The sequence below is a fragment of the Neodiprion fabricii genome, chromosome 2, assembly GCF_021155785.1.
Source record: "Neodiprion fabricii isolate iyNeoFabr1 chromosome 2, iyNeoFabr1.1, whole genome shotgun sequence".
NCBI lineage: Eukaryota > Metazoa > Arthropoda > Insecta > Hymenoptera > Diprionidae > Neodiprion > Neodiprion fabricii.
Window position 1 is genome coordinate 25,733,068 of NC_060240.1, and position 22,096 is coordinate 25,755,163.

A 22,096-nucleotide genomic window follows, 5' to 3' on the forward strand; every position below is an offset into this window, starting at 1 on the left:
CGAGTGTGTTAGTGAGTCTGACGGGCAGTCAGCGAGTGGAAACATGTTGCAAATCTTACGCGGAATTCTGCGAGCCTCGAGGAGAGAGGCGCAAAGCTTGTAGCTCAAGCTGCTCCGGAAGAAAGGGGATGACAAAAAGTAAATTAACTCGGGACGGCGCGGCAGCGAAATGCCGAATCATTTCTGTCCGTGAAAGCCCGGGAAATTCGAAACGGATGCGAAGCTTAATTTCGCGTGGCCTGGCAAAACTATGAGTGATGATTGTTCTGGTTCGCATCAGATTCAGCTGACCACCCCGTGAGTCGCGTCCTTGAATTTTCTCCGAGGTTGGACTACGGAGGGTAGAATATGGCAGGGAGAACTATCTCATATCGGGTTTCAACCGAAAAAGTGTCCACCAAAAAGCGACGAATAGTGGTTCGACAAGTCACCGAAATGACGCTAATACACTCAGAGAAATTTTTAGTTTCGGTTACCTCTCTTAACTATTTTCATTTTTTACCACAATCTAAAAATATAGTTCCAGGTAGAAAAAGAAAATTAGTTTTGTAGCCGTTGCCGGAAAGTCTAGTATCCGTTACTATTCTTTCTCGTTGCGATCACTGTTACTAGATTTTCTTGCAACTGTTGCGAAAATTTCATGCTTGTGGAAGAATAAATTGACGTTAAAGCCTATTTAACTAAAAAAGTTGAGTAAACCGAAGAAACTGATTTTGCGTCGCAATTGCCAAAAAAGGATCGACGATAGCGCTAAATGGTTAGGCGTACCTCGTTTTTCCTAATTCCAACAGTATTCAAACAGTTTTTTTTAACGATACCTGTTTTACTGAATTTTTCTAGTTACTGTAACAAATGAAATTTTTCTCAGTGTAAGCAATCAGGGTTTAATCTGCATTTGGCGGTTATAGATGAAATGAAGCATGTCTGTAATTAAATGTGAAACTTTTGTTAGCTCGAGGTGATATCGTTGCAATCACTTGATAGAGCAGATCAGTTTGTACTTCCGTTATTCTGACTGTTTCTTCAAATTCAAAGAGCATATCTGTTCGTACTTCGGTTATTCGGACCGTTTCTTCGTAACCTTTTTGCAGATAGTCGGCGCTTGTAATACGATAGTTCTCAATCCTGTTCGATTCTATAAAAAGTATTTATTTCCGAGCAATTTAGGGTATACCTGGGTCTCCCTCTCTTTCTCTTGCGAGCCTCCCCTTCAATCAAGTGTATATGAGGCGATATTTCCAAAATAGATTAGGTTCGTAAACGAATGGAGAATTGTTAGACCAGAAAGAAATAGGATCTAGGTTTCATAAATCGCAGGTAGATAAATAATAAATATCAAATCAAATTCAATGTAAAAGGCAATTGAGCATTTAATTATATGATCTTTTGATTTATAAGAGCCCTGAATTCTGCATTATTAAATATCCCATAATTCTGTAATTTTACCTGTGTTTCTTTGATCGAATAAACGGAGATTACATAAAAACTCCGAAAATTGTTACCTCTGACCCAGTTCTATCATTGCAAGTATTTCTCGTATTCCATGTCGAGGAATAAGAAATTTGAATTACGCGCGGGGAAATAATTTCAAACTGCCTGAGATTCGTCTCTGCTCTCCGGTTGAAATATCTATTGCTTTTCGCAATTAGCGTCCAACCATGAAAGAAAAATAAAATCTAACCGAAGCGTCTCAAGGATATGCCTATGAAATGCGAAGAATTAATCTTTTTTGCAGTATATTTTTAGGAACCTATCATTTCTACAATGATTTCTGTAGACATCTTAACGATAATTAACGAGCTTAACGTAATCCTCCACATGTAAAATATTTCAGGTGGTTTTTGAATAATTAATTTTAACTTCTACGAAATGTGCAAGTTGCGATCAGGATTCTGACGTGATTTCACTGACACTGTATAAGATTTTGTAACACGGTTCGCAATGAATTTCAAGAGATTGATGAAAAACTTAAATTAAAATGTAACAATTTCGTTAAAATGTTTCATCTGTTTTACCGATATTATGTGAATTCAATGACACTCTTCCATGCCATGAGGAATTCTCAAGGAATGGAGAAAGAACATTACGATAGTAATCCAGAATTTGTTGCTTATTTCTGGTACCCCACGATTGGGGTAAATTCTTCGCAAGTCTACTGCGATTTTACTGTTTGCCTTACAACATGATCGAGATTGGCATAAAATTTCAAAAAAAAAAAAAATATCGTGTATCAGCTTAGGTATGCGTCAGATTTCTCAAGAGCCAAGACATCCTGGTCTACCATTATATTTTTAACAACGAGCTCGAGGGAATCACTCCCGTCGTTTTCTACGATATAAAACCGAGATTTTACGCTGATTGCTTAACCACATTTACAAGAAACCGAGAAATAAAGTTAAAGCTATTTTCGAATTCTGATCGCGTGCCGCTGAGGACCGGATGGTTAAAGAATGAATTGTTCGGTGGACGGTCTGAATCAAAAGTCAGGAAGGGAGAAAAAACCGTCTCCGAAATCCGCACGAATGTTATTTAAACCAGTGACAGTGAATATGAATAAAAACGTCCTTTTTACGTAATAGAAATGAATATGAGTAAATATGTACAACGCAAGTTGAGATATCAAAAGTTTGAGACCACTTTTCATAACTTAGAACATTCGAAAAAATTAAACTCTACTGTTTTTGATCCTAGTTTTGAATTTCTGGGCTCATTTTGTCCATTATAGAGACATAATTCTGAAATCAGTTCCGTGTTCAAGTATTCCTAAGCTTTGTTTTCTTTCCTCGCTCTCTGTCTTTTCTGCTTCGACAAACCGATCTTTTTTTTTTCTTTGTTTTTTTTTAGGCTAAAGGCTTTTTTAATCAATCTTCGTAAAGGAACGAACATATTTGCTGTTTCCTTGCACGAGTCTATTATTCGCAGTATCTTCACCCCGGGGTAATTTGGAAGGCGATAAGCGCGAGATTCAAGTGATTAAAGCAGCGGGGCATTATATAGTAGCTTCCTGGCGTTTCAACCCTTTGAATACCAGCCAGTGAAACGAAATTCCCGTCGTGTTACCCTCTTCCTTTTTCCACCGTGGATGAGAATAAGAGACGAGTCAAAGGCGAGTTCGCGTCGTCGTTTAAGAAATTGGCAAGCCCGTTCAATCAGTCGGAGGTACGAAAGCTAATCAGCGGAATCCAATTTGCCTCGTCGCGTAGCGTCGCCTTCTTCGCTCTCCCCGAGGCCGTATAACACAAACCCTGCCTTTATCTCCTCACCCCCGCATCGCCCCGCCGAAATATCCTTATCCCATTCTCGTTCCCATACCCCGCGGATCTCAGACCGGGAATCAAATATTCCGGGAAATAGTTTCAGACGAGAGGCCCTCCGGCTTGGCTTCGGGTGGCTCACGCGTTTTCCCCATTTACGGTTTATACATCCCGGAAAAAAAGCGTCATGCAAGCTCGGCCTGCCGGTGTTTCGAAAAGAAGTGAAATACGGAGAGAAGTTCATGCTGGGGAATTTTCTTCGGGACAAAATACATCCACAGCCGAGGGGTTAATCACTCATCGATTTATTGTACACCTGAATTCAAGATTACAAACATTTCAGAAATTTCAAAAGAGTTCGAGGGATTTCAAATGATTTCGCATGACTTTAGAATATTTCAGAAGATTACAAGAGACTTGGTGGGATTTTGAAAGATATCTAAAGATTTCAAAGATTACACAAGATTACAAAGATTTCACAAGATTTCAATGATTACAGAAGGTTTCAAAGAATACAGAAGATTTCAAGGATTACACAAGATTTCAAAAATTACACAAGATTTCAAAGATTACACAAGATTTCAAAGATTACACAAAATTTCAAAGATTACAGAAGATTTCAAGGATTACACAAGATTTCAAAAATTACACAAAATTTCAAAGATTACACAAGATTTGAAAGATTACACAAAATTTCAAAGATTACGGAAGGTTTCAAAGATTACACAAAATTTCAAAGATTACACAAGATTTCAAAAATTACACAAAATTTGAAAGATTACACAAGATTTCAAAGATTACACAAAATTTCAAAGATTACAGAAGATTTCAAGGATTACACAAGATTTCAAAAATTACACAAAATTTCAAAGATTACACAAGATTTGAAAGATTACACAAAATTTCAAAGATTACGGAAGGTTTCAAAGATTACACAAAATTTCAAAGATTACACAAGATTTCAAAAATTACACAAAATTTGAAAGATTACACAAGATTTCAAAGATTACACAAGATTTCAATGATTACAGAAGATTTGAAGATATTTCACAAGATTTCCGGAAAAGTGTACACCAGATTTCAGGAGTGATTAACCCATGGTCCATTATAGCCTTTGGTAGAATGTGCAACTTGTGTATGGTGTATGCGAGTATTTTGGATGCGGCGAGACATATGGATAGGTAAACAGATGAAAATGGGTGTGGAGAGAAAGATAAGATTATGCTATTTACGCACATCCTCTCTCGTCACTCGTTGAAGCGAGTTTGAAAAGGAAGGTGTAACGATAATTGAATTATTGCGATAACCAGAACAAGCCGCAAAAATTGAACAATTTTACTAATGCTGCGGAAATATTGCCTACTATACTTTACAGTGCAATGCTATGTCGACTTGAAACTCGAAAAATGGGGGAAAAGTTTTTTCGAATTTGTTTGAACCGAACGAATTTTACTTCAATATGAATCCAGTTATAGATCGTTTACTATAAACGCGTAAACAAGTTTCGTTTCATTCGATTGAAATTTAATAACCCTGAAAATCATTTTTTTTTTTTTTTTAATAAAAAGAAGCAAATAAGTGAAAAAAAAACGGAGGATTTAATCGAAAATTGCAATCGGCTCGAGTGTCTTCGTTATTTGAGATAAGAAACAAAATGCGTAAGCTCTGAAAGCTTGATATTACTGACGCCTCGTATCGTCCGACGCGACGCTAGGATTTGAGTTGCTTAAACTTACCGGGATTCCGCAACTTTCCGGGCAGATTAGGCACGAGTTTTACGCGCATCGGCGATCCTCTTCGTAAAGTTGACTCCCTATGTTATGATCGTATGCTTTAGGCTACGAGAATTGTACTGAAATTTGCCATTTTTCGACAGACTTACTTTTCGACACGTTTCAGCTTTGTTCGATTCGAGAAATGAGATCGTGCTAATAGAGAAATCGACGGATTGTAACGAGAATTTGGTACCGAACTTTTTGTCCTTAAACAAGATTTTGCGTTTTACAAGCTAAAAAAGACACGAATTCAAAAATTTGGTGTCAAAGTGTTTGGTTTTATCCGCTCTGCAAATAATCTCTAATATCACTCTGTACCGTGACGGAGTATTCAGAGTTATGAAATAATCCTGTCAGCATCCCAAGTTGCACTTAAGATTAACTCGAATACGGAATTTCGAGAGTAGCTTTCTTCTTACCATCAAGATATCGGATATCGCAATTTGACGTGTGCGTTCACTTTGCAGTAAAATACGCCCGGTCTGATTCACATGGCAGGTGAATATTTCATCGGATATTATTGCTTTTCATAAGCGGAACAATGCCTTGATTCTTTTTGTGTACAATAATCGAAATCATTCGCAGTTTCGAAGGAGAAAATACTACCGGAATTTGGGACGATTATTGTTGGAAGTTCTCACGTATCGACAATCAGAAAATTTAATTTCTGCAAGTCTTACGAAGATTGAAAATTCTCTCAAATCGTTTTGTTCTTACCCACGCAGCGGAACAGCATGACTTACATATTTCTATAATCGACATCAACAGGATTCGGAATACTCTGTTCGCTCTGATCGGAGTATCCTTCAGTTATTCCGTGACAACATTTCGATATCCGTTTCTAAACTGAATAATCCAATTTTGCAAAACATTTATTCGGACACACTTCAATAATTGCGCCTCGTTGAAACGTTGTACATTCGCTCCACAGTCAGAACTCGCAATTTTATACTCGTTTAATCTAAGCGGATATTTCATTATCAATATCTCTGCTGAACACGCAACTAATTATACTTTCATATGAATACCGCCTGCATCGAAAGAGGTTTTTTTCCTACTGATAGTGTCGGGGACTTACGTTTGATAGCCTTACCAGTGCCTGATAAGGACGCGGAATTTCGTCAGCAAGCATCCTTCGGAACTGGATGCAAAACGCCCATTCATCGTCGTTTATAGAAAAAAAACAAGCTTATAATGTCACGCGCGTTTGATTGGAATGTTGAAAAAATTAGTAACCGTTAATGTCGCAGCAAAACGTGATGTCACATTTGTCATACGACATATTGTCAAATTTTCAGCTGTTAGATTCCTGAAATCGCCAAATACACTTCTCAAGCATCAACTATGCGACGAATACTTTTTTTGCCATTATCATTCATCGTGATTTGAAACAATGTAAAAAAAAGTTGAGAATCAATTGACCGCGATATTCCACGTAACTTGGAATGCTAATCTTTTGACAGAATATTTCTTTTGACCGAAGCAACCATTTCATGATCTGCCACGGTGTAAAATCGCAAATTATTTGTGTCTGAAACATCCTAATGCAAATGTGTAGAACAGACAGTCGAAAATTTTTACAAAACATGAAAATATTCGTTACACGTGAATGAATACGTGTCTAATTTGAATACATACGATACTTCGCGACCCACTAAAGCGCGTTTTAATCGACCAGATGTTACTCAATAGTCACTTAACTGCTGCAGGAAAAAATTGTCACGAAAAATAATCTCGCGTCTCCGTCGAGTATCAGGCGAGAAACGCGTGATGTAATGATTCATGCAAAGGCATATAAAGGGCTTTGCAAACATGACGCGCTACCATTCTTGTGCGATACGCGGGCAACCATAGAACACCAGTACCAACGGCATACACCGTATCGGTTTTACCCTTGTTATCGAAGATGGCGCCGATGATCGCTTATACGCTGCCCGCGATGCAGCTCGTGTGTAATTTAGTCATCCCGCAAGCTCCCGACCTAACGCGTAATAATTCAGATGCGAAAACTCAAAACGCACCTGTTGTAAACGACTCACTGATTCTGGAGCTTGACGCAAGTACAACTTCGATTCCACCTGTGACTGCATCATTGCCGAAGATCGGAGCGAAGACTCTTCCGGACGGCTATAAAAGCTTCCCCGAAATTGGAGCAGCCTTCAAGTATCATGAGGAATTCGCGACGTTTGCAGAGGCTAACAAAAAGTGCATCGAGGAGGGTGGAAGCTTGGCGGTGATTGATTCTTGGACCAAGTTCGACATTGTTTATAAACTCCTACCGTCGGGCGACAATTATTATCACGTAGGCATCACTCGCAAGTCCGGAAGCAAGGATTGGGTTGACGTCAGGACAGGTAAGCTTAGACTTTCAACGGCCGTTGATTCTTTGAAACGAGGAAAGACTGATGAAATGTAATTTAGGATCGCCGCTGTCAGCCATACCTTGGGGACAAAATGAACCCGACGAAAAATACGACTGTGCATACATTACGAAAGCAACCCATGGACTGTGGACTTTAGGCTGTTCGGATTGGCCCTTTGTGTGCGAGATTCAAGTTCCTCAGAGTGACGAGTGAGGAGTCCGTAAATCGGCTGTCGTGACGGCTAATCGGATTCGGTCAAAACCGAGGGGTTCATCACTGACATTGTAATCTGGTGTGCACAGGTTGCTGAAATCCTACACATCCTTTGTAATCTTTGTCATCTCTGTAATTTTTAGTTCCGGTTACCGCTCAGTCCTCAATTATATTTATTTTCAACCACAATCGAAAAATATAGTTCCAGGTAGAAAATGAAAATTAGTTTTCTAGCTGTTACCGGAAAGTCTGGTATCCGTTACTATTCTTTCCCACTATTGTCACTGTTGCTATATTTTTTCTTGTGACTGTTGCGGAAATTCACTGCTTGTGCAACGATAAATTGACGTTGAGGCCTTGTTCAACTAAAAGAGTAGAGAAAACCTCAGAAACTGATTTTGCGTTGCAATAACCAAAAAAGGATCGACTATAGCGCAAAATGGTTAGGCGTTCCTCGTTTTTCCTAATCCCAACGATATTCAAAGAGATTTTTCAACGATACATGTTTTACTAAATTTTCCTAGTCACCGTAACAAACGAAATTTTCCTCATTGTAGATGCCTTATTCGCGCGTTCAGATTTCTTGTATACCTGCAGTTAATGAGGCACTCCGCAAGCGTGATACACTCACGGAGTGCGGTGCGAGCTGCGTTTGTTCGATTAATCATGTGCAAACAATACGTCAAGCTCTGTTTGCCAGCCTGGGTAGCTTTACACGATTCTTGGCAGGACGTCAAGCTCGCTTTGGCTCGCAGAACTCTCGACTCCAGCATGCTTGCGGGCATGGGGCTTTGATCGAAATCGATTCGTTTCATCGAGTTCCAATCGTCTCATGCAAAATCAGCATTGACCATTCGGCGAAACGTTGGGTAGATGTGAAAGTTCACAGAGATTGGTGACATTCAGTCTTTGATAGTGACTTTAATGGATTTCGAGTCACGCAACTAACTGTATATTCATAAATATGAGGGTGTTTGAGAGAAAAATAATTTGTTTAAGTTTGAAGAGAGGTTGTGGCAAAATATGAGCGTTACAAGTCGCGTGGAAAATCACGATCCGTTGATTTTTCACTTTTATACATCATTTTAAATTTATCAAGAATGGTGGATAAATTTTTGTTTTTATTGCTTACATCGATCGTATAATCACTTTACGTCACTAAGAAATTTTTCTCAGTGCACTAAAGAATAACTTGGTCTTAAAAGATGATCACGTTACGAATGGATCCGGGTTTCTTAAAGTTCTCAAAGTTGACTCATTCCGACCCTTTTCTATCGCAAATAGAGAATCTCGTCACTGCGAATCGAAGGATGTCAGGATCGCCGTTTCTGACGCTCGTTTCCTGCCAAAATATCCGATTCCAGCCCGGAAATCACCGACAAACGACCCGGACGCCAGGGACGAAACAATCGGAGACAAATTTCTTATCCCTCTGCAGGATTGCTCAACGTGCTTTGTAAACGAAGCCTGAAGATCCCGCTCAGCTCAAGACCAACTTCATTCATCTCGATTCATCTCACGTAAATCGGTGCCCTTCTCACACCTTTGCGGAAAATTGTACATTTCCTTAGGTGTTATGAGAGCTGGGTTGAGTTCCGTATCCGGTTTGCGATTCAAATTGGATAGTAAGGTTTGTTTGTCGTTATGTTTCATCCCGTGTACTCAGATTCAATTTGAAAAAAAAATTTTTTTCTTCTCTACACGCTCGATATTTTTCTGGATCAAAATATTTGAAAGGCGGTAGTTTTGGAAAATTCAAACGAGCAGTTCCTTACAGTCTAAATGAATATACTTTCCAACGGATTTTTGTTGATTTCAGAACCGCCTTCGGAATACCCGAAAAGCTCGTCAAAATTTCTTGGTATTTTGGTGTTGCGGTTTAGTTCAGTCTACATTCTCGACAGCAGTTTCAAAACGTTAAGCTTCACTTTTCCGGAGGTAAAAATTTGTGGTCAAGTATTATTTCATAGCTTGGTAGTTTTCAATTCTCAATTTCTCAATTCTATGGTTTTCAATAGTTATTTCAGCTTCTATGTTTCCTCAATTGGTGTTTAGTTCTGAGTACCGAAATCTTAGATTTTAGTTTTCACATCTTTGATGTATATCCAGACTCTCAATCTTGCGTTATTTCGAGTTATCAGTTCGCGTAGCTTGCGGCAACGATGGTTTTGTAGATTTTGAATACGAATTGTCAACACCAGCATCCAGTTTTCATTCCGAGTTATCGCTTCCAATTTTAAACTCAACATTTCTCTTATTCACTCCTTAAATCACATTTTGATACCAATACGTTTCTGCTCTTAATAAATTTAGTTTGCCATAACTCAGAGTCAGTACTTTGTAGTTTTCTCCCGCATTTTCTGGCACAACCACATTCCAAATAAGTGACAAGCTTCGGTTGTATCATTTTTTTTTACGCCATCGCATCAATTCTGCAAGGCTTTTTAGAATTTTTATTCATCTTTGGCTTTTCGATAATTTTCATTTGTGACTAGTTTATCTTATATCGTAACTGTCCGTCGGCACTTTCCCAATTTCCCTTGTCACCTGGTAATTTCGACTACTTGATTACACAACTCAATCGTCACTTTTGATTCGTTACATCAGTTACACAGACGTTCGCAATCCTGCAATTCTCGAACTTCTCTTAATTATTAAGACCCCGCTTTGAATTATTGAGGCGGGACGATATACGCGCCATCCTTTGTGTTATATTCGCCCCGCGTTATACTTACTTGGTAAATTGTCGCGTTTCCAGTTGTTTTCTCACTGATCTTCTGCTCTCGTGGATAATAAGTCCCGCATAATTCATCTCATACGGTATCGAACAGCTAGGCGAGACTCGGAATCAAACAGTTTCGTCTGTCGGTTTTTTTTTTTTTTTTTCTTATTAATTACCGAACCCTGGGTAACTGACAACTTCTGAAAATCCCTAACTTATGCTGTTCAAATGCATCATGTTTCAGAGAAATTTTGAGAAATCTATCAATCATCGATCTGCAGTATTCGGATGGATTTCAACGTAACATTTTGCCCTGTAATATTCCATTATTATTATCTAACACGATATTGAGCGAGAATGAGTGACGTGGAACAAAGTAAGACTGTCCGTGGATACACTGAGAGAAATTTTTAGTCCCGGTTACCGCTCAGTCCTTAACTATTTTCATTTTTTACCACAATCAAAAAATGTAGTTCTAGGTGGAAAATGAACATTAGTTTTATAGCTTGTAATGATTCAAATATAACCGCTCATTGTACACGGCACGATCGGATTAGGTTAGACCCAGGGAGTGGGGCACCTGGTCGCAAAGTTAAGGAGGAAATTAGGTGGCTTGGTCTACGTGTTGGTCTCTGAAAAGAAATCATAATCGATCCAAAGTCGACCGATTAAAAATAATAAAGTAAATTCAAACTACGAACGCACACCTATCAAATTGAAGATCGAACACTCCAAAAGCCAAGCCCAAATTTAAAAAGAGACGATACAGAACGAAGAAATAATAAAAGTGCAATAAACGAATATAGTACCTTGACGAAAGACGGTTATCGACAATCATTTATAATCTCAATAATATCCACCAGTTTTAACCATATACACTGTTTTAAACAATATACACCTGGAATAAATGAATTGTGGAATGGATGAATGAATGAATTTTAAACCTGATGACGGCTCGTATGTAGACATATTCATAAATAAATTAAAATTTTCATTCTACTATTCATAGTTTATAAAAGATTTTCAGTATAGATTTCGCATAATTTTTAATTTTCAAATAATCTTATAATTGGCGCCCAACGCGAAGGCTCGAAAGATAGAAAAAAAGTGTGAATGATTAAGAGGTTAAGATAGAATTGAGAATTTTCAATTAATTGCATGGGTAGAGTAAAACGAACTCCAGTTTCTCGACCGAAAACTACACGTAGCGGCCAAAATATTCAGTATGAAAACATGGCACCTGGTTCGACAAATTCAAATTCAGACCGTGAAGATCATGCGACTGGAGGTGAAGGAGGTGATGATTTGAACAAATTGAGACTAGATCGACAACAATAGGCTAACCAATAAAAAGAATTGGCCAAGTCTTTGCGTGATGAGCAGCAGCAGGACGCGACGATGGCGGAAATTCTACGTTTGACGGAGGAAAATGATAGACAACGTCAATTGGTAGAAAGATTGTCGGCAGTAGAACCAATTCAACAAAGTCAAAATATTGAAGGAAGGTTAGTAGGAGGCTTGATAAACCAATTGCAATCATTTCAAATAGAGATAAAAGTACCTAAATTTCCTGGGGAGGATAACACGAATCCTAGAGAATTTTTAAACGATTTAGAAAGATATTTCGATGTGAAACACGTACCGGCAGAACAAAAAATATTAGTTATTCGTGGTGCATTAAATGGTAGAGCTGAAATTTGGTTTGATGGAAAAAAAAACGGTTTAACGATTACGAATGTTTTAAAACTGCATTTTTGAAAGAATTTTATTCCGTAGCTATAAGAATCAGGAAAAAAAATCGTTGGTCGATGCGTAAATTCAAAGGGAGTGAAAATAATTTGAAAACCTATTTTTCAAAACAAACGGAAGAAGCTCAGTATTTTGAACCCAAGTTGTCGGATTACGAAATAAATTACAGTATTATTCGACAACTGCCGATGAAAGTGAGGAAATCGTTAGTTGCAATTGATTTTTCCGATAATAATAGAGTCGAAGCCGCGTTAGCTCAGCTAGATTTAACTTATGGAGAAAGAGAACGTGGAAAACCTCGAAATTCACAGTCTTATAACAACAATTCGTATAATACCAGCGAAATCAATCAACCAGGTCACATTAACGCACAACCGAAATATCAACAGATAAGTCAACGTAACGGGGTATCTACGAATCAAAATTTTCAAAATACCGTACCAACAGCTGTTAGTGTTTGTTCACCCAACACAAGTTATCCGCCACCTACTTACTTTGGACAAAATCAAAGGTCGAATGGATATCATTTACCAACAGCGAATCATAATAATAACAATTGTAATAACCAACGACAAAATTTAAACTGACTATCGGCGCGTTGAATCAAGGTCCAATAACGTGTCGTGACCCTTTTGATTATATTACGGACCTATCTTATGACGTAAATGGTACTGAAAAAAATGTCCAAAAAAATTTAAGATTAACTGTACCAAGCGTCCACATATCTGAGTTACTGTCTTGGGGATTGAAATACATGCACTTCTTGATACTGGCAGTCAAGTGACATGTATATCCGAAGAATTTTTCAATCGATCAATGACAACAATAACTTCAGATATTCTCCCGGTTAGTAGAGTAATGGTAATCCCAGTTATTGGACGAAAAACCATAACTGTTAAAAAACAAGTTTTCTTACAATTGCATTTGGCGAATCAAGTTGTAGAATATTCACGTCTTGTAATTCCACATTTATCTAATCGTATAATACTTGGTAATGATTGGTTATTGAAAAACGAAGTGATAATAAATTACAAAGATCGTATGTTGGAAGTCAACGGTGTTCATATCGGTATACCAACGGTGTAATTTGATTTGGAACCTCAAAATAAATTGGTATCCTCTACAAATAACGAAGTAACTTTAATTCAAATAATAAATATGCAAAATGTTAAATTAGATTTAAGTGATGAAAATGATAAACTTGTTATTGGTGAAGAAAATTGTGAAGTTGATGTGTTGACTCGTAATGAACAACCACACTGCCATTTCGAAAATGAAATTGATTTGATAGTTGATGAAAATAATATTGTTAATGATAAAGATGTTGATACACAGCATCGCAATTGTGAAATGTATAGGAATAATTTACCTCGTGAAAATGATTTTGTTAAGTTAGTTGAAGCCATTGAAATAAACAGTAGTCATAAACAACTAGAAGAAACAAATGAGGAAGAAAGATCTCAAAATTTAAAGAAAGATGAAAGATTTTTAATACATGGAGAGGATCATAATTTTTTCAAAGAGTCTTCAAACTTCGTGCATAGTCTAACGTCACTCAGTAATGTACAGATCGAAACTGTTTCTGCACTTCTTAAAAAGTATCAAGTCTTGTTTTCCAATAAACCCGGATGTACTCAAGTGTATCAACGTGAAATCAAGGTAACTAAACCAAATCCAATTGTACGAAAAACTTATTCAATTCCTTTAGCTTTGCGAGAGTTAGTAGACAAAGGGATAGAAATTATGTTAGAAATGGGAATAATTGAAAGATCCATTAGTCAACATTGCAATCCTTTAAGAATAGTAAAAAAATCATAAAATCAAAGTCGGATATGTTTAGATGCAAGATTTTCAAATGAAGTTATCGAATCAGATAATCAGTCACCACCACTAATTTTTGAACTATTACAAAAACATCATGGAGTACAATATATGACAATAATCGATCTTACTCGTGGATACTGGCAAATCCCGTTAACTGAAAAGTCAACGCCATATACCGCATTTTTACACGGATCACAACTGTACCATTTCTGCAGAATCCCATTTTGACTTAAAACAGCAGGAAGTGGGTTTGTAAGAGCTCTCAATTTAGCAGTTGGAAATGATTATTTTAAGTTTTGAACATGCTACATTGATGACTTATTGATCACTTCGCCAACTTTTGAAGAACACGTGATACATTTAGACATGGTATTCAGGAAACTACTTCAACGTAACTTCACTTTAAAACTCGGAAAAACGATATTTTGCCAAAAATCGGTGAAATTATTGGGATTTATCTTGTCACCTGAGGAAATCCGACCAGATCCGGATAAACTAGAGATCGTCAAGGATTTCGCAGAACCCACAAAAAAAGAACAGTTGCAAAGATTTTTAGGTGTATGTAATTTTTATCGTCGATTCAGTATAAAGCACTCGTATTACTTAGAACTTTTACGGATTTTATTAAAAAATAACGTACCTTTTAAGTGGTCGAAAGAATTAGCCAAAGCATATCAAGACTTAAAGGAAAATTTCACAAAAAGCGTAGTAATGCATCATATTGTACCAGGAAAACCTTTTCGATTACAGACTGACGCAAGTGATAAAGGTATTTCAGGGATCTTGTATCAAACTGACGACGAAGGAAATCATCATTTAATAGCAGTTATTAGTAGATGTCTGACTAACCCAGAAATAAATTACACCACTACTGAGAAAGAATTAGTAGCAATAATCTATGCCATATGTAAATTAAGAATGTATTTGATAGGAGCAACTTTTACAATAGTTACCGATCACAAAAGTTCGACCTTTTTGGAAAATACCACATTTCAAAATGGAAGATTGATACGTTGGAGCTTGTTACTTCAAGAATATTCATTTGACGTGGAATATTGTAAAGGGAAAGATAATATAGTTGCTGATTTTTTCAGCAGAAATCCGGAAGGGAAATTTACAGATGATTTAGAACCTGAAAAACTTTTAATATCAACTTTAGAATCGTACTCTCATCTATTAAATGTGAATAGTGTAAATACCAATTATAAGCTTATTTATGACAAGACTTTGGATCGAACTTTAACTAGAGATTTCAAGAATATAAAGAAATTACAAAGAAAAGACACGTGAATATCTGAAAAACTAATTAAAATGTCCGAAACTTTGCCTGATCAACATTTTAAAATTCATAATGAAATATTATTTCAACATAAAGTCGAAAATAACCAATGGCGAATAGTAGTACCATGTTTTTTAATTACAAAACTAATCGAACATACCCACGCTAAATTAAGTCATCCCGGTCAGTACAAAACTTTACAATATTTGAAACAAAATTATTATTGGAAAGGCATGACGAAAGATATCAAGAGATACGTAAATGCATGCGGTTTGTGTCAGAGAGTTAAAGTTTTATCGAAAACCATGGAAGGAGAATATGAAATGATTAAATCTGATTGACCAGGAGAATTAGTAACTATCGATTATTATGGACCCTTACCGCGATCTGTAGGAGATGTATATTTTAGTTGTGTGAGTTAATTCTTCGAAATGTGTCAATTTATATGCAGTAAAAAAAGCTACAACTCGTATTAGTTTGAAGAAAATCTCAGAATCATACGTACCAAAAATGAGAAAACTTGTACGAATTCTATCAGACCACGGAACACAATTTACGGCAAATAGTTGGACACAAACTTCAAATGACGCAGGAATAAAAACAGGTTTTTCAAGTATCAGACATCCTCAATCTAATCCAACGAAAAGAGTTATGAGGGAATTAGGAAGGCTCTTTGGAACTTTGTGTTCGCAACGGCATACCAAATGGACAACCCACATTTCAAAAATTCAGGATTCATTAAACATAACGACCAATTGGAGTACAGGATATACTCCTATAGAACTGCATTTTGGTAAAAAACCTGTTAATGAAATTCGAAAGCTTATCTCTTTTCCAGACAATATTGAGGTGGATCATGAAACTAAAATTATGATAGCTGTGGAAAGATTGTTAAAGAACTTTCGTAATCGACGAAAGCAACAAAAAGTGAAAACAAAGATTATTCTTGATGTGAATGATCTAGTTCTATTAAAAGTACCACTACCCTCTAATGCAGCTGATGGAGTAACTCATAAGTTTTTTACATATATCAGGGACCATATGAGATTACAAAAGTGATTGGAAAGAATGCGTTCGTGTCATGTAATCCAGAAAATTTAAATGATGTCAAAGGTACATATGATAGATTAAATTTACGCAAGTATCAAACTTCATAGTTTCCTGAATCAATTTTAAAAGCAATCTATATACATTTAAGTTTATTGATATTCAAAAAAAAAATATACAATGATGTATTTAACTCGTATGAATCTCAATGACATTGATTTCATCCTCTACTTTGGACTTGACATAGAACAATGACAAGCCGATTTTGCGAGTTAGATTTAATTTTTTATTAAGTGGACAAGATTGTAATAATCGGTATAACGAAAAACCAGAAGATTGTTAATTATTTTATACAAGTGGATGAATGTGTGTGGAAGAATGCGTGTGACAAACTTTCCAGTGCTGATAATGCAAAAAGGTGATGAAATTTGAGGTATGTGCAGAGAACGGTGGACATGATGCAGTTTTCGATAATTATGTAATAAATTTGAGTATGGATGATGGACAATGACAATAACTGATGTTTGTGATAATTATGATAAACCTAACCATCACAAAAGGGAGGCAAATGTAATGATTCAAATATAACCGCTCACTGTACACGGAACGATCGGATTAGGTTAGACCGAGGGAGTGGGGCACCTGGTCGCAAATTTAAGGAGGAAATTAGGTGGCTTGGTCTACGTCTCTCCAGGAAGAAGAAGGTGCTGAGGTTTACCTCTCTGAAAAGAAATCGTAATCGATCCAAAATCGACCAATTAATAATAATAAAGTAAATCTAAACTACGAGGACATACCTATCAAATTAAAAATTAAACACTCCAAAAGCCAAGCCCAAATTCAAAAAGAGACGATACAGAACGAAGAAATAATAAAACTGCAATAAACACATATAGTGCCTTGACGAAAGACGGTTATTGACAATTATTTATAATCTCAATTACATCCAGTAGTTTTAACCATATACACTGTTTTAAACAACGTACACCTGGGATGAATAAATGAATTTTGAACCTGATGACGGCTAATGTGTGGATATATTTATAAATAGATTAAAATTTTTACTCCACTATTCATAGTTTATAAAAGATTTTTAATATTGATTTCGCATGATTTTTAATTTTCAAATAATCTTATACCGGGATTCCGCAAATTTCCGGGCAGATTAAGCACGAGTTTTACGCGCATCGGCGATCCTCTTCGTAAAGTTGACTCCCTATGTTATAATCGTATGCTTTAGGCTACGAGAATTGTACTGATATTTGCCATTTTTCGACAGACTTACTTTTCGACACGTTTCAGCTTTGTTCGATTCGAGAAATGAGATCGTGCTAACAGAGAAATCGACGGATTGTAACGAGAATTTGGTACCGAACTTTTTGTCCTTAAACAAGATTTTTCGTTTTATAAACTTAAAAAGATACGAATTCAAAAATTTTGTGTCAAAGTGGTTGGTTTCATCCGCTCAGCAAATAATCTCTAATATCACTCTGTACCGTGACGGAGTATTCAGAGTTACGAAATAATTCTTCCAACATCCTAAGTTGCACTTAAGGTTAACTCGAATACGGAATTTCGAGAGTAGCTTTCTTCTTACCATCAAGATATCGGATATCGCAATTTGACGTGTGCATTTAGTTTGCAGTAAAATACGCCCGGTCTGATTCACATGGCAGGTAAATATTTCATCGGATATTATTGCTTTTCATAAGCGGAACAATGCCTTGATTCTTTTTGTGTATAATAATCGAAATCATTCGCAGTTTCGAAGGAGAAAATACTACCGGAATTTGGGACGATTATTGTTGGAAGTTCTCACGTATCGACAATCAGAAAATTTAATTTCTGCAAGTCTTACGAAGATTGAAAATTCTCTCAAATCGTTTTGTTCTTACCCACGCAGCGGAACAGCATGACTTACATATTTCTGTAATCGACATCAACAGGATTCGGAATACTCTGTTCGCTCTGATCGGAGTATCCTTCAGTTATTCCGTGACAACATTTCGATATCCGTTTCTAAACTGAATAATCCAATTTTGCAAAACATTTATTCGGACACACTTCAATAATTGTGCCTCGTTGAAACGTTGTACATTCGCTCCACGGTCAGAACTCGCAATTTTATACTCGTTTGATCTAAGCCGATATTTCATCATCAATATCTCTGCTGAAGACGCAACTAATTATACTTTCATACGAATACCGCCTGAATAGAAAAAAATTTTTCCCACTGATAGTGTCGGGGACTTAGATTTGATAGCCTTACCAGTGCCTGATAATGATGCGGAATTTCGTCAGCACGCATCTTTCGGAACTGGATGCGAAACGCCCATTCATCGTCGTTTGTAGAAAAAAAACAAGCTTATAATGTCACGCGCGTTTGATTGGAATGTTGGAAAAATGAGTAACCGTTAATGTCGCAGCAAAACGTGATGTCACATTTGTCATACGAAATATTGTCAAATTTTCAGGTGTTAGATTCCTAAAATCGCCAAATACACTTCTCAAACATCAACTGTACGACGATTAATTTTTTTTTACAGTATCATTCGTCATGATTTGAAAAAATGTAAAACAAGGTTGAAAATCAATTGACCGCAATCTTCCACGTAACTTGAAATGCTAATCTTTTGACAGAATATTTCTTTTGACCCAAGCAACCATTTTATGATCTGCCACGGTGTAAAATCACAAATTATTAGTTTCTGAAACATCCTAATGCAAATGTGTAGAACAGACAGTCGAAAATTTTTACAAAACATGAAAATATTCGTTACACGTGAATGAATACGTGTCTAATTTGAATACATACGATACTTCGCGACCCACTAAAGCGCGTTTTAATCGACCAGATGTTACTCAATAGTCACTTAACTGCTGCAGGAAAAAATTGTCACGAAAAATAATCTCGCGTCTCCGTCGAGTATCAGGCGAGAAACGCGTGATGTAATGATTCATGCAAAGGCATATAAAGGGCTTTGCAAACATGACGCGCTACCATTCTTGTGCGATACGCGGGCAACCATAGAACACCAGTACCAACGGCATACACCGTATCGGTTTTACCCTTGTTATCGAAGATGGCGCCGATGATCGCTTATACGCTGCCCGCGATGCAGCTCGTGTGTAATTTAGTCATCCCGCAAGCTCCCGACCTAACGCGTAATAATTCAGATGCGAAAACTCAAAACGCACCTGTTGTAAACGACTCACTGATTCTGGAGCTTGACGCAAGTACAACTTCGATTCCACCTGTGACTGCATCATTGCCGAAGATCGGAGCGAAGACTCTTCCGGACGGCTATAAAAGCTTCCCCGAAATTGGAGCAGCCTTCAAGTATCATGAGGAATTCGCGACGTTTGCAGAGGCTAACAAAAAGTGCATCGAGGAGGGTGGAAGCTTGGCGGTGATTGATTCTTGGACCAAGTTCGACATTGTTTATAAACTCCTACCGTCGGGCGACGATTATTATCACGTAGGCATCACTCGCAAGTCCGGAAGCAAGGATTGGGTTGACGTCAGGACAGGTAAGCTTAGACTTTCAACGGCCGTTGATTCTTTGAAACGAGGAAAGACTGATGAAATGTAATTTAGGATCGCCGCTGTCAGCCATACCTTGGGCATCAGATCAACCCAGTAGAGAATACGGCTGTGCATACATTACGAAAGAATTCCATGGACTGTGGACTTTAAGCTGTTTGGCGAGGAGCTTTGTGTGCGAGATTCAAGTTCCTCAGAGCGACGAGTGAGGAGTCCGTGAATCGGCTGTCGTGACCACCAATCGGATTCGGGCAAGGCCGAGGGGTTCATCACTGACATTGTAATCTGGTGTGCACAGGCTGCTGAAATCCTATACATCCTTTGTAATCTTTGTCATCTCTGTAATTTTTAGTTCCGGTTACCGCTCAGTCCTCAACTATTTTCATTCTCAACTACAATCGAAAAATATAGTTCCAGGTAGAAAATGAAAATTAGTTTTCTAGCTGTTACCGGAAAGTCTGGTATCCGTTACTATTCTTTCTCACTATTGTCACTGTTGCTATGAATTCTCGTGACTGTTGCGAAAATTTAATGCTTGTGCAACAATTAATTGACGTTGAAGCCTTGTTTAACTAAAAATGTAGAGTAAACCGAACAAACTGATTTTGCGTTGCAACAACCAAAAAAGGATCGACCATAGCGCAAAATGGTTGCGCGTACCTCATTTTTCATAATTCCAACAATATTCAAACAGTTTTTTAACGATATCTGTTTTACTGAATTTTTCTAGTTATTATATCAAATGAAATTTTTCTCAGTGTAATTTTTGCAATTTTTGATGTTTTTTGTACCTACTCCTTGAAATCTCGGTGAACATTTTCGATCTTTTGTAACATTGCTGTGATCTTTGCAATATTTCTGTAATTCCTGCAATAATTCCAGTCGATTCGTAATCAATTTTCGATTTTTGTGACTGTAATCAGTGTACGCGGGCAAGGCTGGTCATATACTACTAACCATAAAATATTTCTCTACTGCTATTGTCAAATAAAAATTGGTATCTGAACCGGAAAGTTTCCTCAAGAATTAAGCTGTAACACGTTATTAAAATACGTACCAATTCCACTACGATTCACTTTTCACGGTAAAATGGCAAGTATGATATTTTCTCATTCTACCTAAGTTAATCAGAATTGAAATTCAGGTTCGATCACCAGACTCGATTGATCTCTACGATGTACCGACACTTCAGACGTGTCAAAATTCAAAGTATTATTGGCCCCTCAGTTTTGTCGCTGAGTGACTGTGAAAATAGGTTCAGGGACTAAAAACCGGTCATTTTGTGTAACGTGATGTGACAATTGTCGATCAGTGACTCTCTCGGGATGATCATTTTCCACGTGATAAGATTTTCCCAAGATGCGTAATGAGTATGAATTCTTGATTTTTTTTTTATGAAATTTTTTTGATTAATTCACTTCGGAGAAAAGAAAGTTGATAGAATTACGAAAAATTCACGATAAAATCTTTTTTTAATTCCGTCTACACATATAATACACAATTACGTGAATGTTTTGTTGCTGCAAGCGGAATTATTCAAGCAATAAAATCATGGATAAAGTTATTGTTAATGAAATGGATGTTCGGAGTAACGGAAATTAACACGCTCCCGTGTTTTGAGCATCTTCGAAACTCACTCTCCTCTATTTCGATTTTAACTTTGATTCGCGTAGTAATGTCCGATAAAAAAAAACCCTCGTCGACGACTGAAGACTTTGAAGATCACTCTTGGCCGAGTTGCTATTTTTCGCTGTTTCCAAGGATTGATAATATCACAATTTTCACGCTTGAAATTTCGGGATCATAAATGGAAGAATTCAAGGGAAGAAAAGTTCCGTGTGGTTGCTCTTTTCAGGATAGGTAATCTTCCCTGCGCAAATGAGGAAAACGCATTATTCGATCAATAGAGTTCATCGAATTTCTCAATAGTTCGAACATCTGTCGGCTACAATGGGGTTTTTCCTAAATATACCAACATTTTGATCTCAGCATCATTCTACATTCGTTTCTACAATCGTTTCGCTTCAAAACACTATCCGTTCGTTACACAGATAGCATTCGCAGAGTCTGGCATGTGTATAACAGTACAATTTAACCGAATATTTTGAAACGAATGTGTAGTTATGTGTGATTATAGTCTCTTATCACCGGGGAATATTACTATCTTCGTAATAATGTCTTGTTCAAGTCCGGCAGTTCTTAGAATTACCGACAGATGAACCCCCGAATAAGAAGTCTTCTCGTTTTTTACATTTTGTGATCATAAATTTCATCTGAGAATTATAAAATTTTTACGATACAAATCAGTGCCGAAATTATGAGGATC

The 22,096-nt window shown here is 37.1% G+C and overlaps 2 protein-coding genes across 2 annotated transcripts in view; one reads left to right on the forward strand and one right to left on the reverse strand.

The window, feature by feature from the left end:
* Positions 1-22,096, reverse strand: part of LOC124176820 (PH domain leucine-rich repeat-containing protein phosphatase 2) — a 133,350-nt gene that overhangs the window by 28,358 nt on the left and 82,896 nt on the right. The window lies entirely within an intron of this gene.
* LOC124176826 (C-type lectin domain family 3 member A-like) lies at positions 6,854-7,827 on the forward strand. Its single transcript, XM_046558559.1, has 2 exons — positions 6,854-7,383; positions 7,451-7,827. The coding sequence occupies exons 1-2, from the start codon at positions 6,936-6,938 to the stop codon at positions 7,603-7,605; spliced, it is 603 nt and encodes a 200-aa protein (XP_046414515.1). The 5' UTR covers positions 6,854-6,935; the 3' UTR covers positions 7,606-7,827.

What these genes read in the sequence shown, in the direction of transcription:
- LOC124176826 (XM_046558559.1), top strand. Translation starts at nt 6,936, where the DNA reads ATGGCGCCGATGATCGCTTATACGCTGCCCGCGATGCAGCTCGTGTGT. An exon ending in TTGGGTTGACGTCAGGACAG is followed by an intron (nt 7,384 to 7,450) that starts GTAAGCTTAGAC and finishes AATGTAATTTAG; the next exon opens with GATCGCCGCTGTCAGCCATA.